General features: G+C 39.5%; 1 protein-coding gene across 2 annotated transcripts; it reads right to left on the reverse strand.

Annotated features, from left to right (window-relative positions):
* Nucleotides 1–752: 752 nt before the first annotated feature.
* dnajc11a (DnaJ (Hsp40) homolog, subfamily C, member 11a) lies at nt 753–14,652 on the reverse strand. Of its 2 annotated transcripts, none has more exons than XM_012875605.3 (16): nt 14,521–14,652; nt 12,545–12,674; nt 12,361–12,434; nt 11,652–11,753; nt 11,446–11,571; nt 11,242–11,364; nt 11,046–11,119; nt 10,770–10,959; nt 9,295–9,380; nt 7,182–7,298; nt 6,710–6,865; nt 6,500–6,569; nt 6,201–6,258; nt 4,481–4,623; nt 3,935–4,064; nt 753–1,423 (listed from the first exon to the last, which is right to left on the reverse strand). In XM_012875605.3, exons 1-16 carry the CDS (start codon nt 14,590–14,592, stop codon nt 1,398–1,400), a joined length of 1,677 nt encoding a protein of 558 aa, XP_012731059.1. In that variant the 5' UTR covers nt 14,593–14,652; the 3' UTR covers nt 753–1,397. The 2 variants fall into 2 exon arrangements, with proteins under 2 accessions (XP_012731059.1, XP_035996343.1); XM_036140450.1 differs by lacking the exon at nt 14,521–14,652 and adding an exon at nt 14,135–14,250.

Genomic DNA, 14,652 nt, shown 5'->3' on the forward strand with positions numbered 1-14,652 from the left:
TCAACAAAGAGGAAGCAGGATGGTATGAAAATTCATTCAAAGAGTATTACACATCAAGAATGACTTTTAATTGTGACAGAGAAGACAGTCAATGGAGGCTATGAAGGTTAAGCCTCAAACGGTATTTGCTAAATCATCCAGATGTTCACAGAATGACATGTCATGATATATTGATGTGCAAAACCAACATAGATGGCCACAGCCTTGAGAGGGTTCTGAAGCAGAGTGGACTTCGCCTGTAGTCAGTGCTTCATGAGTCGCCACACGGTGGTGTATAAGGAGTTGGGGAACAACTGTCGCATTTCATAGTCCACTTCAGTGATGGTGGTATGTTTTGCACTTCATTTGAAAATCAGGGTCTGGGTAAGAGCTGAGAGGCACATAATCAACGTTTCTTGAGGTCGTGTTAAGTTTCCATTGTCAATGATAATTTTCGGCACCCTGGTTGTTTTGGTCCACCGTGCTTTTATCACATCCCCGGTCCGCACACACGTCGACCAGGGAGTTTTGTAGCATTTCGTGCTTCCCTCTGCTGACAAGCTTTATGAAGAGATTGTTATGGACATTTTTGCGATACACCTGGAATCTGCCAACAAGTGGAGATTTCACTGAAAGGCCACTAGATTTGCCAAAAATAGTTATAGCTGTTGATTGAAATGCTAAATATTTCTTTTCTTTTAGTCCAATCCCCTTCATGCAGCCAAAGCAGCTTATTATGTTGTCGACATAAACAACACCACAACTCAACTAACCCATTTTAACTGCAGTCTTTATCCAAAGAAAACACAAGGTGGTAAATTACATGATCAGTCAAATGTCTCTAGACAAAACTACCTTTTTTTTTTTTTTTTTAAGAAAGGGGTTGGTGTGCCCAGACCTCTGATTAGTACTCTAGGTTTCAAGAACAATAGGAATATATACTTTGGTTTTAGCAAAATAAATTTGCAATACAACAATTGGAAAAAAATACAGTTTTAGTGTAAGCTGAATGAGAGAGAAAGATTTTAATAATATGGCAAATAAACAGATACTTTCATGTCTTCAATCCAATAGGCACTGCAGTTTATGTCCAATACAGTACATGGAACTCTGTGAAAAATTACTAGCCATTCCCAAAAACTGATACTGAGGAGGGCAGAACCCAGATTTAAGATGACAGCAGCTGATTTTTGTCACATTAGCAGGCTAAAACCCCGTCCATGAATTCTGCTTCCAATACATCCAGTCTGTTAGCATACTCCACTCTCAATATTTAAATGAACATAAAGACAAACAGCTCAATTCATGAATTCTGGGTAAGAAAGACGGATTTCCAGGTCGTATCTAAAACATAGGTCTCTTCATCTTCTGTCCAACAGTCTAGAGATGAGTCTTTTTTTTGGTCAGAACAAGCACTTCTATGTGTCTGCATCGATCCTGTGAGCTGTAATAAAAAGGAGAGGGAGATTACAACGCAATTTGCAGCTATGATTGCTTTGTATATTTTAGAAAACGCTCAGTGTAAAAAAACAAACAAAAAAACAAAAAACAAAGACATAAAACGCCTTAAAGTATGCACACCTTTGCAAATATCCACATCTCTTTATAAAGACAAACTTCTATGTGATTTTTTTGAATTTTATTTGATAGCCCAACAGTAATTAGAGCTTGTTTGTGAAGTAGAGGGTAACAGACTTATGGTTTACAAAATGTTTTATAAATGCAAATCGTAAAAGTGAGGCGTGCATTTTTATTCACCCTTTATGTTGACACCCCAAGAGACAGTGCCATGCATAAGTGTTCACCCCCCCTGACACTTTTTTCAAAGCTTTTTTTTTTTTAAACAATTTAATTAGCAAAACATTCCTACCAATTTTTTTTTTTATTGCGAGACAACTAGGACAAAATAAAACTTCAGCATCAATCAAAAGCCACCTTTTCAATTACAGCTGCAAGTCAGTTTGGATCAGTCTCTCAATGAGCTCGCCTTTGGATTTTTTGCCCATTCCTCGAGGCTAAACTGCTCCAGCTCCTTCACAGTGATCTTGAAGTCTAACCCAAAATTCTCAATTTAATTGAGGTCTGAACTTTGACTTGGCCATGCCAACACATTTAGATGTTTCCTCTTAAACCACTCGAGTGTTGCTTTAGCAGAATACTTTGGGCCTTTGTCCTGCTGGAAGGTTAACCTCCATCCCAGTCTCAAATCACAGACTGACGCAGGTTTTGCCCAACAATATCCTTCTATTTATGACCATCCATCTTTCTCTTGACTCAGAACCGTTTACCTAGTCCACGTTGCTGCTGAAAAGGTTCCCCACAGTATGATGCTGCCACCACCATGTTTCACAGTGAGGGTGGTTTTCTTTGGGTGATGGGATATGTTGGGTTTGCACTAGGCAGGTTTTCCTTGGTGACTGAAAGGTATAATTTTGACTCTACCACTGTTTATCTGGGACGCTTGAAAGCATATTTTAAGTCATTTGCCTGTTGGGTTTTAAGTTAAACACTGGTTTTAAATTAGAAAGTCAAACTGAAGCAGTAGTAAGATCCTGCTTTTAGCATTTAAGGCGGTTGGCAAAGGTGAAATCCTTTCAGCTCAGGTAACTGTTTGAAACTGTAATCCGTGCTTTTATTTCATCTTGCTTAGATTATTGTAGTGGACTCTATGTTGGATTGAGTCAACCACTGCTCCCTTGTCTGCAGATGCTTGGAGTTTGCGTCACACCCATAGTTCTCTGACTGGTTCTAACCTGTTTTCGCTAACTGTTAGTCCTGCCTTTGAAATCGAGGCTCTACTGGTAGCTTTCCAGACTGAGGGTACCCTAACCATACAAGGCAGTGCAATCAACTGTCTTCACAACTCACCTAAATAGCAGATTAACATCATCCATATGTAATCAAACCTCAGTAATCAAACAGCTGTCCTGTGAAGGCCTTCAAGGTTTTTTTAAGCAAACAAGTAAACAACTGTCATCATTATTAATAAAGATAATTATTATTAATGAAGGAAGGAGTAATGGATGGGTCATTAAATTACATCTGACTTGAAATGCACCTAGGAGGATGGGCCTGCATGTGTTTCAAAATAGAAGCGCTCTAACTGCAGGTCGCCAAATGTGAGCTGCCAGAATTGACAGTTGTCAAAATGTTTTCAGAAAAACTGAGCGAAAGTCCAGTTGCTACCGATTTAATGTGTGATGAAGGAAGGAAGGAACACATGTTCCTTGTAAGGCAAGGTTAGTCTTTCAAACAATATCCCGAGCTTTAAATATGTCCTTTGAAAGTGGAAAAGGTTCATCATAAGTCATGAAGGGGACTCGCTGCTCTGATGAGCATGATGTCATGAAAAAACTCAACGCGTTTGCAGAAAATGTACATATATCAACCTAAGGATATTTATCTCGTAGTAAAACGTGGTGGTGTCAGCCTCATGCCATTGGGATGTAGCAAAATCCCGGGTTAACCGCACAAAAAACCCTGCAAGAGGCTGCAAAAGGCTTGAGACTGAGATGGAGGTTTACCTTTCAACAGAAAAACGGACCCAAACATGCAGCCAGAGCCACAAAGAAAGGGTTTAGATTAAAGCATATTCAGGTCTTAAAATGGCCTAGTCAAAGTCCAGACCCAAGTCCAACTGAAAATCTTGGCAAGACTTGATAAGATTCATTATTAAGATGCTAAACACATTCGAAAAGACTTAATTGCAGTGAAACAAGGTTTTATAACCTATCGAATTGGGGCTGTATACAAATGTGTGCCACACATTTCAGATTTTTATTATAATACATTTTGAAAATGCATCCCTTCTGTTTCACAATCCTGCACCACTGTGTGTTCGTCTAATCAGATATAAAAAAAAAAAAATGTATCAGCGTTTGTGGTCGTTGCTCTATAGAAGGTTAATGGGTTTATGAAAACTTTGGCAAGCCGTTGTTCTGTGCAGGACACTTACATTGCTTTGGTATCCTGAGTGGTTCTGTGTCTCCTGACAGGACTTGATGCATGACTCCACGGAACTGATACAGCACCTTCAGGCTCTTCTCCTCCCCCACACAGGGGTCATAGAAGCCAGGGAGTCCTGACTGGACAGACAAATCAGAGAAATGCACCATCAGCTGTACCAGTGAATACTAAAACATAGTAGTTGTTGAACCTTTGTGCTTTTTCTTTGTTGTTGTTGTTTTTTTGTTTTTTTTTAAATCACCCTACTCAGTTGCACATTTCTTTAATGTGAGCATGCCATTTTTAACCAACCGGACAGTTTTATTTTTTTCTATGTTGTAAAGTTGTACTTACTCTACAGTCTCTTATTCTAATTTCTTGTTATTTTTTTATACATTTTACCTTATTGTGAATCTGCATGCTCCATTTGCCTTTCACTTTGCTGCTGGTACACCTGAATTTCCCCACTGTGGGACAATAAAGGATATTTCTATTCTATTCTAACCTACTTTGCAGCACAGGCTTAGCGGTTCCTGCTTTGGACCACAGCTCTTACCTTTGAGGCCTCAGTGAGAATGAGCTTGGAGTCTTTCACCAGACACTGAAGCGGCACGGTCACATCAATGACCTTTGCCCTCTCGTGCTTTCTGCTATTGTCTGTCACAAATTTGCCGTACCAGGCGTTGAGAATGATGAGACCTGGTTGAAGAAACAAAAATAACGTTATAATGTGCTGTTGTACGATGTTCCCAGAGAAAAATTTGTAAATAAAACCAATTATTCTGAGAGGAAGGATGCCAATAACAACAGGTTTTGGTTCTGACTCCAGTCTTCAAAGATTTTTTTTTAATTTGGATAGGACTGAATAAAACTTTTTCTAAAAATGTAGGTGCACTTTCTGACACTTTGATAAATATTTTGCAGGGATGACCTACTGAACAATATCCTGTACTTCACCATCTCTACAGTCTTTCACAAGGCAGACTCATCATGAATAACAGCTGGAGCGTTTAGTCCTCGCTTTACTCTATAACCTGAGCCGAGACTAGAGAAGCAGAACCAATATTTTGATTCTTTAGTCCTGACCCCATCTTTGTAGATGTCGGACTAATGTCACCAAACAAGAAATGTACTAATAAGGCTGGACGACACACAATCCAGTCCCATCATCAGTGAAAAGGATGATGGGACATGATGTTTTCACTAACACAAACGCAATTTAGATTACCATACTAAAGGGATATATGGGACATAAGTTATTTAAAGCTTTTTAATATACATTTAGCTGCATATTTTATCACTCTTTAAGAAAAAAAAAAAAAACAGGAAGATGTAATGAAGAAGAGTGCAAATTTTCTTAATATAAACTTTACTATTTTCTAAGGTTCTCCGATAAATCTGAGGCCTTAACAAAACAGCAGAGCTTATACTGCGATTACTCAGTATTAACACACTTGGGCTACTTTTCAAGGGAATTGGTCACACAGAATTTTATTTAGGGTTATCGAAGTAATGGAGTGTGAATACAAATGTACGTTACACTTCTCACATTTTTTATTTGTAAAAAAAAACTTTTACTTTCCAATCATGCCCTACTTTGTGTTGATCCAGAGTCTCCCCCACCGTATTATAAGCCTGACAAGCCGCCATGCTTTACTCACCCACCCCTCCCCACCAGGCTAGGAGTTGTTTGCTTATTTTAAATGCCTCGATGTTTCAGAGCAACATAAAACGGTCAGTAAAGTTCCCTTCTGCGAGAAAACCTCCCGGTCAAAAATAAGCTCATGCTAGCTGATATTAGCTTGGCGCACACTTGACGTCCCTCCTTTGAGCTGCGTCATGCAACGCATCTCTCTCGTGCTTTGAATCCCCCCCGCTCAACATAACACATACCACCAGGATTACCAGATTCTGCCATTATATAATGGTGAACTTGAAACATTATCACAAGTAATTGTACCAACGCATGCCATATACCGTACAAAATGATTTTTTTTGGGGTCTGTACCAGAAAGCTCCCTTCAAGGGCGCCTCTCTCTCCCTCAGAATTTTTAATATGACCTCTGTTGTTATTACTGATAAGGATATGTCTAACTGAGGCAGTGAGGAAAGAAGAAATATCACGTGTCTGAAGTACTGCGCCACATGGAGCCATGCAAATTTCACACCAAAGCAAGTAAAGTGTAACGAAATAAAAGAAATGAATAGAGTGGAGTTACCCAAACTACAATCAAATTCAAGGCCCAAAATCACAGCTTGAATGTGACTGTTCTTACCCATTCTAGACTCTTCCGCTTCAATGATCCTGCGGACCGACTCCTGCATGAGTAAAACCTTCAAAGATTGAAAAAAAGAAAAAAAGCACAAGTCAAAAGTCAGACAAGATATTTTGCATCCAGCCAAAGAATTCCATTAATTTTGTTGCATGGTATTTAATTCCATCTCAGCCTTCTGCCTTACTTGTTAATAGGAGAAATATTTCTCAACAGACACATTTATAGACATCTCTAATCTAAAACCCCACCATGATGTTGGAGTGGCACCACAACTACATATAAATCTGTCAAATACTCACAGCAGCCTCTGCTTCCTGTTTCTTCTTGGCTATATTAGAGGCTGAGCTCTCCCTGTGCTTCTCCAACTCTCTGAATAAAAAAAAAAAAAAAAGATAATAATGAAGAAATGAAATGAGATCATAAAATCTGGCCATAGTAATGAAAGAGACCGTCCCTCCCAATAAGACTGCTTGCATAAAGCAGCCTTGACAAAGAGGAAGGCTTCTTACTGTTCCTTTTGGGCCCGCACGTAGGGTCGAATGATAAGCTGCTGGATGGCGAGGTAGAAAACCAGAGGTCCAACTGTGGCGTAGAACACTGCACTTGGCAGGAGTTGGTCGGTGAGGTGAATAGGGAAGAAATATGTCTGACTGGCTCTGTTCAGTCTGTAGGTAGAGAAATTATCCACGTAAAGTTGGTAACATAAAGGAAGTGATTTAAAGATCAACCATTCTCCCGGTAATTATAAAACAGATCTGCAATGCTGAGCAGTGGGGCTCAAATTCCAAACCTTTGGAAAACATAAGTCAGGCCAAATCCATCACCTCAACTCGCATGCTTTCACTGATTGACAGAACCATGACTTTACTCCCCCAGGTGCCATGGAAACAGCACGGCGGAGAGGAAAAAAAAGAGACATTTGGAAACACAACAGGTGGAAGAAAGGGGAAAAACAAAAGTGGAGCAGGGTTTTGCACTCACTTGATCTTGAGGGAGACGCCCTGTGGCACTCCCACGCTGACGGTGGCCCCCACCACGCTGTGTCGACTGATCTTCCTCTCAGCGCCGTATTCCACCACAGTCCCAAAGAAACCCGATCTGCCACATCACAACAAAGTTACCAACGCACTACATGTGGATTATGCAGATTTGGATCGCAAGTTATTGGCTAAAACATGCCCAACAATGCAATATTTCATAGGTCATATATATTAAAAAAAGAAATAAAAATCACATGATGTGGACTACTTAGCAGAAAAAGCAGAAAAATTACAGTTTTTTGTGCTTTGGTAGCTGTTCTGCATTAGAATCTGTGTTCTACAGGTACAGCTGTACCTAGAGACCTTTATTCTCCAAAAAGAAACTTGTCTGGTTTACTGGTGCATCTCCATAAATTTGAATATTGTTCAAAAGTTCATTTAGTTCAGTAATTCAATTCGAAAAGCCTAATCGATTTCATTCAGTACACGCAGAATTAAATATTTTAAGAAATTACATTTGCTTATTTGGACTGTTGTAGCTCACAGCAAAAGAAAACAGAAAATTGTATTTATCAAAAAATTATAATATTACATAAAACTGCTGAAAAGTTATTTTAAAAACAGAAACGTTATGGCCTATGGTACTTCATCACGGTGAAAATTGCTAACTTAATTGCAGAACGGGCAGTCATTTATGGAGGATAAAGAAGGTAGCTCTTCACAGAGGGCTGTATTAAAGTATATTAATGGTAAGTTAAGTGGAAGGAAAAAGTATAGTAGAAAAAGTGCACAAGCAACACGAATAACCACAGCCTTGAGAGGATTGTAAATGCAGAGCAGAGTACGGTGTATAGTGGAAGGCATATAAATGAATAGGCTGACATTTTAGCACTAAATCACAAATTATTATTATTTAAAAGGTGTTACATAACATTCTGCTTTATTGAGAATCTGAGTTTTGGAAAGCTGCAAGTCATAATTATTTAATTATTAGAAATAAATGCTTGAACTATATTATTTTGTGTAGCAAATGAGTTTTTATGTTGAGAGTCCTAGCTTCTTCGATGAGTTTCACATTTTGTACAAAATTACTGAAATAAATGTACTTTTACACAGTACTGCAATTCATTTAGATGAGCCTGTGTGCTATGTTTATAATAACACTATAGCCAGGTTTACTAAAAAAAAAGTCTCTGTTAGGAATTGAATTTACACTTTGCCTTCAGTGAGAAGAAGCACAATCGTCATTTAGGGTTTTTTTACACATTGAGTAGCACAAATGCTAAACTCAAAGCTCGAATAAACAACCTGATGAATACTGGGTGGTGGGGCGGTATGTTTTTGGTGAGCGTATCCCCTACCCACATGTCTATGCACCGTGTAATGAACCAGAACATTTAAAATAATCTGACCAGAAGAACGGCAATTCAAGCTTGTTTTGCCACGATGACACAAAGGCCCTTAATCTGCTGCTTGTTTTTTATCAGCAGTGTGCAAATGTTTCACTGCTGATAACCGCGTGGAGCAAGCGGTGACATATTTTCACACTTTGCCTTGCCATATGGAGTCTAATAACAGGGTTAAATAATAAACAGGAATTTAATAATCCTTACAGAAGCTAGCGTTATTAAGCACCGCCTGGTGGTGCCCTGCCAGGTGAGTAATGAAAGTCAACAGTTTAGGTTTTTTGTTGAGCACTACCTCAAAATGATAGAAAAACTCTGTTTTATTTTCATATTATTGGAGAAAAAACAAACATGTTTGTTGACATACCACCAGTTACTTCAACCTGGATAGAAATGTTCATTTTTAAATGTCTGAGCTGACTCTTAAAAATTACCCTGTGAGCTACCACAGCTTTTTCTATCGTAGCAACTGTGACTGAAATGTAAGTTACCAGCATTTTAATGTTAACCAAACAACTTTTGCATTCACATCGTTTTGTTGCGTAAAGGTGACAGAAGAGGTTGATAGAACCTCTGTAAAACCAAAATGACTCTAGTTTTAGATGTATCTGTTGGGAGCTGGTTGTGAGGGTCTGATAGGCATTTCTCTCCTTTCAATGCAAATTTACAACTGCATTACATCACTTATAGCGAGTTCAGACAACATACTTTACTGAGCCTTTAATCTTTGTCTGGTCTTCATCCTGAAACTTGTACTGGTAGCTCATCATCATAAAAGTATGAGGAATGCCAAGCTGCAGAGACAAAAAGCAAGAACAGTTTCATTGTTGTACAACTTTGACAGGAAGCTGTTGATTTAGGAGGGATACAGTGGAAATAAAAAGCTTATGCGCCCCTGTTAAGACACCTGGTTGTTGCAACTTGAACGATCTGAAGTGATGTGGTTGTATTAGTATGCCACCCTCCGACTAACAGCCAATACAGTTCAGCTGCTCCTGCTGGCTTAAATTAACATTTTCACAAATCAAATATTACAGAAAAAGCATCAGAGAGAGCAGAGATTACTAAAAACTGGAAGGCCCCTCAAAAGATGAGTGGCTACCTAGACACCTACGACGAAATTCAAGAAGCTCCAGGAATGCACATGTGGCAACAATGTTTCATATTATTTGTATATTGTGGCTACAGGATAAGGTGGCAAGATCGAAACCTTTTCTAAAAAAAATATAAATAAACATCCAAGATCTGCTAAAAGTAGCAAAAACACATTTCACGTCTCCCAAAAACATGTAGAACAATGTTATAGTCTGATGGAAGCAAGGTTGAACTTTGTGCTGCAATTCCTAAAGGTAGGTTTACTACAAAAACAACCGTGCACACCACCAAATTATGTGACAGTAAAAGCATGGCGGTGGAGGCATCATGGCTTAAAAACTGTTTTTCCTTCAGCTGGAAACTGGAGCCTCAGTCAAATCTAATTACCAAAGCCACTTTACTGTCTGCTCAACTGGAAAGTCTGTGTGATAAAATCCTCCCCATTTGTTACAAAAAAAAAAAAAAAAGTAAGTGCTGTAGTTAAATTAAAAGCCACTTCTACAAAGTCCATAATAATGAAATAATTATGGACTTAAGAAGATGACTCACAGTGAGAGAGTTGACAGCCCAAAAAAAAAGGCTTTAGTTTCTCAGGACGTTAAAGCATGTTCTCCTCCCTCATCAGCTGCACGTGGTCAGTGATAAAGAGCCTCCCGGTGTTTCTCTGCCCTGTGTGCTTCTCCAGCTGCTCTCAGAACAGGAAGAATCGGATCACAGCTGCCCTCTCTGACAGACATTTACACATGCAGACTCCAAAAGCAAACCAGCGCCATCGTAACAGACTCCCCTAACCCTGGACACGTTCTTTTTTCCCCTCTCCACCCTCATCTGGTAAAAAATTCAGCTGCTAAACTGTTTTTCACCGTATGAAACTATGACAATACTATTAGTTTAAGGGTGTCCATACTTAAACAACCACAGCATTTAGCTTTTTTTTGTTGTTTTACATCAAGTTGCACGGGTCACTTTAATGGTGGAAAAGGTTCCTTAATGACCAATTTTCTAAAATCCATAACGGTGCCGTTCAACACGGGAGCATAAGACTTTTTAGATCAAAAGTAAGAAAAAAAAAATGAATTGTCAGTAACCTGGACTGCGAGAGTAAAATGGGTGCTCTTCGTGTCCCTCACTATGCTGGTGTTCATAGAGGATTGGATTCCCCAGCGCCACTGCAGGTAGCCCATAGTGTTCTTGTCGAGGTGGCGAGCCAGCACCGTTGTCACCCCGGGACGCACGCCACGTGACGAAAACTGCAGGCCGCACTGAGCCGTTGCAAAGCTGAGGCGAAACAAAACAACAGCTTTCTTGCCGTGATGATCACACATAAAGCGGGGGATGTTAATTTGCTCAGTTATTAGGCATACCATCGAGGCGTCAAGTTACGAAATATCTTCATTCCAAAGAGAGGTCCGTGAGAGTCTCCGGCTCCTAACTCTACCTGTGTAAACGTAGGCGACAAAAGACACTTTGCATTTTTTAAATGTCAACACGTTTCCTGCAACACAGCCAGAAAACTGCTTTGTGACAAACGTAGCCAGAAACAGAAAGGATGCAGCATACCTCACCCCACCCTTTAGCTGAGGTGACTCTCCTCAGAGCCAGGTTAATGGTGCCACCGCCGTTCCCGTTGTGGGTTGACAAAGAGCCAGACAAAATGGCCGTGTCTTTTGTAGTGAGAGGAGCCTGCAGAGGAACGCAGAGAACATGAACTAGCTCAAACACCTCCCCGACAGCCAAAGACAGGATCGTAAGCCGATCGTGTACCTCTATGGACTGTGATATTTGCATCCTGTTGATTTCTATGTGTGGGATGCCTCCAACCATATCCTCGTAGTCCTCTTCATACCGGTCGAAGAGGTCTGTGGCATCTATGCCCACACTTATCGTTCCCTGTCAAGTGATGTGAGATTAGCACTGCACACGAAAGCAACCACAACAGTTACAGGCTTATCATCTTATAGTGAGCACACCTTTGGATTGGTCCGCTGCTGAAGCCTTCTCTCCTCTCGCTCCCTCTGAAGGCGCTCATATTCCTCCCGAATCTCGGCAGGGCTTCTTTTCCTCTCCACCACCTGGAGGAAGAGGAGAGGAGCTGAATATGAAGCGAGTGCAAATAATAATTTAGTGTTAACTAACCTGAAGTGAAGACCGTGCAAGGTCACATGATGCAATTCAAGGTTTTGTTCTAATCAAACCATCTTTTATGTCTTATTAATAAATATAAAAAGATTTAAAAAACGCTGAAGAACGCGCATACCAAAACCCTGTTAATATTTACACAGTCTTGATTTTGCTGTAAGCTAGTTATTCTTGTTTGCAATGCAAACCTACTTCTGTAGCCAATTAATTAAGGCCAAAAATAAGTTTGGCGAAGTTATTAAACCATCTATTACTTGAGATAAGTTAGTCTTGTGTGAAAAAAAAACAACTGAATTTTAGATGCAGGTTCTCCAAGTAGGAATCTGCACACTTTTAAAAAAATAAATGCATTTCTGTTGCATGCAATTTGGACAAGTTTATATGTGGCAAACAACATACAGTAAACATTTAAAACTATATTCAGCATGAAGATATTCATAGTTTTCATAGTGTTGTCTTTGGCCTATAGTCTGAACAAAACATACATTATTTTTGAATTAATTTCTTGCCCTTTGAGAGTTGCATATTTGTAAAACTTACCTCCCATCCGTCCACATCAAGCCCTCGCTTGCCATAGATATCATAGATGGCTCGTGCTTGGGGGTCACTAAGCACTACAGAGATGAAAAGCACTTATGAATAACATGAAACATAGTCAAATTTGCATCTGTTTTCTGTTTAGGCTAAAGTGAAGTGAAGCGTCTAATGTGAAGGTTTTACCTACCTTCATAAGCTTCATGTACAAGGTTAAAAAGCGTCTCAGCCTGTCGCTTTAGCTCAGGATCCCGGTGTTTATCTGGATGATACAGCATGCACAGGCGCCTGTATGCTGCTTTCAGCTCCTCCTGGGTAGCCTACAGTAGACCACAGAATGTAAGAGAATAATGGGGGAAAAAAACCTAAGAACTGTCTCAAAAAAAAAAAAAAAACTACTGTCATGTGTTGATTTAATCAACATCCCAGGGACACCAATATGTAGCGATTTTGCAATCTCAAGCCTTTAGCCACGCCGTGTGTATGAAGTGCATTAGGAACAAATTTACAAAATTCATGGTTTCTTTATCTCAGATTAATAAGGTAAATTCCCAGGAATTATTTTGTTAAGGTATAAAATAAAGGCCCTTGAGCGTTCTCCTTTTCAAGGAGATCGGTTCTGTTAAATATTTGGTGTTTGCACATAATTTAAAGTTAACGTTCTCCAATAAGCAAGTTTATAAATCTGATCAGACACACGACTCAAATCGAAGAAGCTAGGATTTTAGGTTGATAGTGACTCTCAACATAAAACTCTGAAACTTAAATTTACCTCTGATTAAAAATGTTCCAACAAATCAAGCAACATTAGGCACTTTTTTTTTAAAGTTGAATAAAAATATATAAAATATATATAAAAAAAAGATGTTAGGGCCATTTGCTTTATTGCATAAGTTGTGATTATCTTTATCATAATTCCTTTATTATCTTTTACAGTCAAAACAGTTTTTCCTTTTATTGATTGTATTACTTTGGAAAAAAATTAAATCTAAATAGTTATTAGATTTGACGGGTGTTAAAGACAAGAGAAAATCATTAGACCAGGGAAATCTTGATTGGTGCATCTCTAATTCCTATTCCCACATAGTAAAAATGGCTGCTTAGCATGACATGCACCTATTTAGCAATCTTTTATTTATGTATAACCTTTGAAAATAATACCTCTTCACATGTTGTGATACTTATATTGTGTATTTATTAACCTATGCAACAATAGTTTCCTTTTGAATACAAGACTTTTGGCATAAAATCACTTGTGAGCACCAACAACATTGTTCTCAAGTGAGCAATATGTAATACATGAACTTTCACATTATTTGTACCATCAAGGCACGTCGACATGTTTTCAGACTTTTGCACTGATTATCAGTCTCCCAGGTATCAACACAGTAGACATTTTTGTTGTTGTTGGGTTTTTTTTGTAAAATACGATACAAATTGGCTTTAGGCTACAAAGTAGCTTGGATCACACGTCAACATTCATACCATTTAGGTTTTGGGTCATGCGTTTTACTGAGCAGGGATGTCTGGACAGTTATTAATGTTTTATTTAAACGTATACATTGGATTAGCACCAGATTTAAATCAACCTACACATGCTGTCCTGTCTGAAAACAAGGTGAACCATTACAGCGTGGTTTCCTAGTAGAGGCACCGTGAAGAACAGAAGCCATATGTCATTCCCTAATTCACTTTTGTCCAAGATTGCCATTCGCTTCGCTAATCCCACCAAATAAAGCACCTTTAACTCTGACATCACAGGAGGAAAAAAAAAACTCACCTCCACAGTGTAAGCTCAAGAACAGCTTGCTGGAGCTTACAGTGTCAAGTCTTAGCACTAGCCAGTTAGCACAGTCCATGAGAACTAAAACTATCTTGCCAATTAGCGCCCAGATTACCATATCAATACGAAACCCGTCTACCTTACCCCCGCAAAGCACGATTCACGCAAACCAAACTTCAACACCAAGAGCCCAAGGGGAGCAGTGTTCGGCTTCCCACTCAAGTGTCACTGCACATTAATCAATGTCGTGGGTCACAAGCTAGCCGCCTTGTCAAACGCGCCCCAAATCAACGAGCTTCCGCTATCAGCTGTCGAACAACCGAGGAGAAGCCGGCGCGTGCATCAGTACGGACGGTCATGTGCGTCACAGGTGTGCCCCGTACCTCTCTGCGGACATTTAGAAGGGAATAGTAATCATCATTGCAGATCTCATCATCGTCCAAGGCAGACGCCATGTTTACGCCCGGTCATTTCTACTTCGTGGGGTTCGCCTCGCCAAAAAAGGCGTCGTCGCG

Source organism: Fundulus heteroclitus, chromosome 1 (genome assembly GCF_011125445.2).
Source record: "Fundulus heteroclitus isolate FHET01 chromosome 1, MU-UCD_Fhet_4.1, whole genome shotgun sequence".
Lineage (NCBI taxonomy): Eukaryota > Metazoa > Chordata > Actinopteri > Cyprinodontiformes > Fundulidae > Fundulus > Fundulus heteroclitus.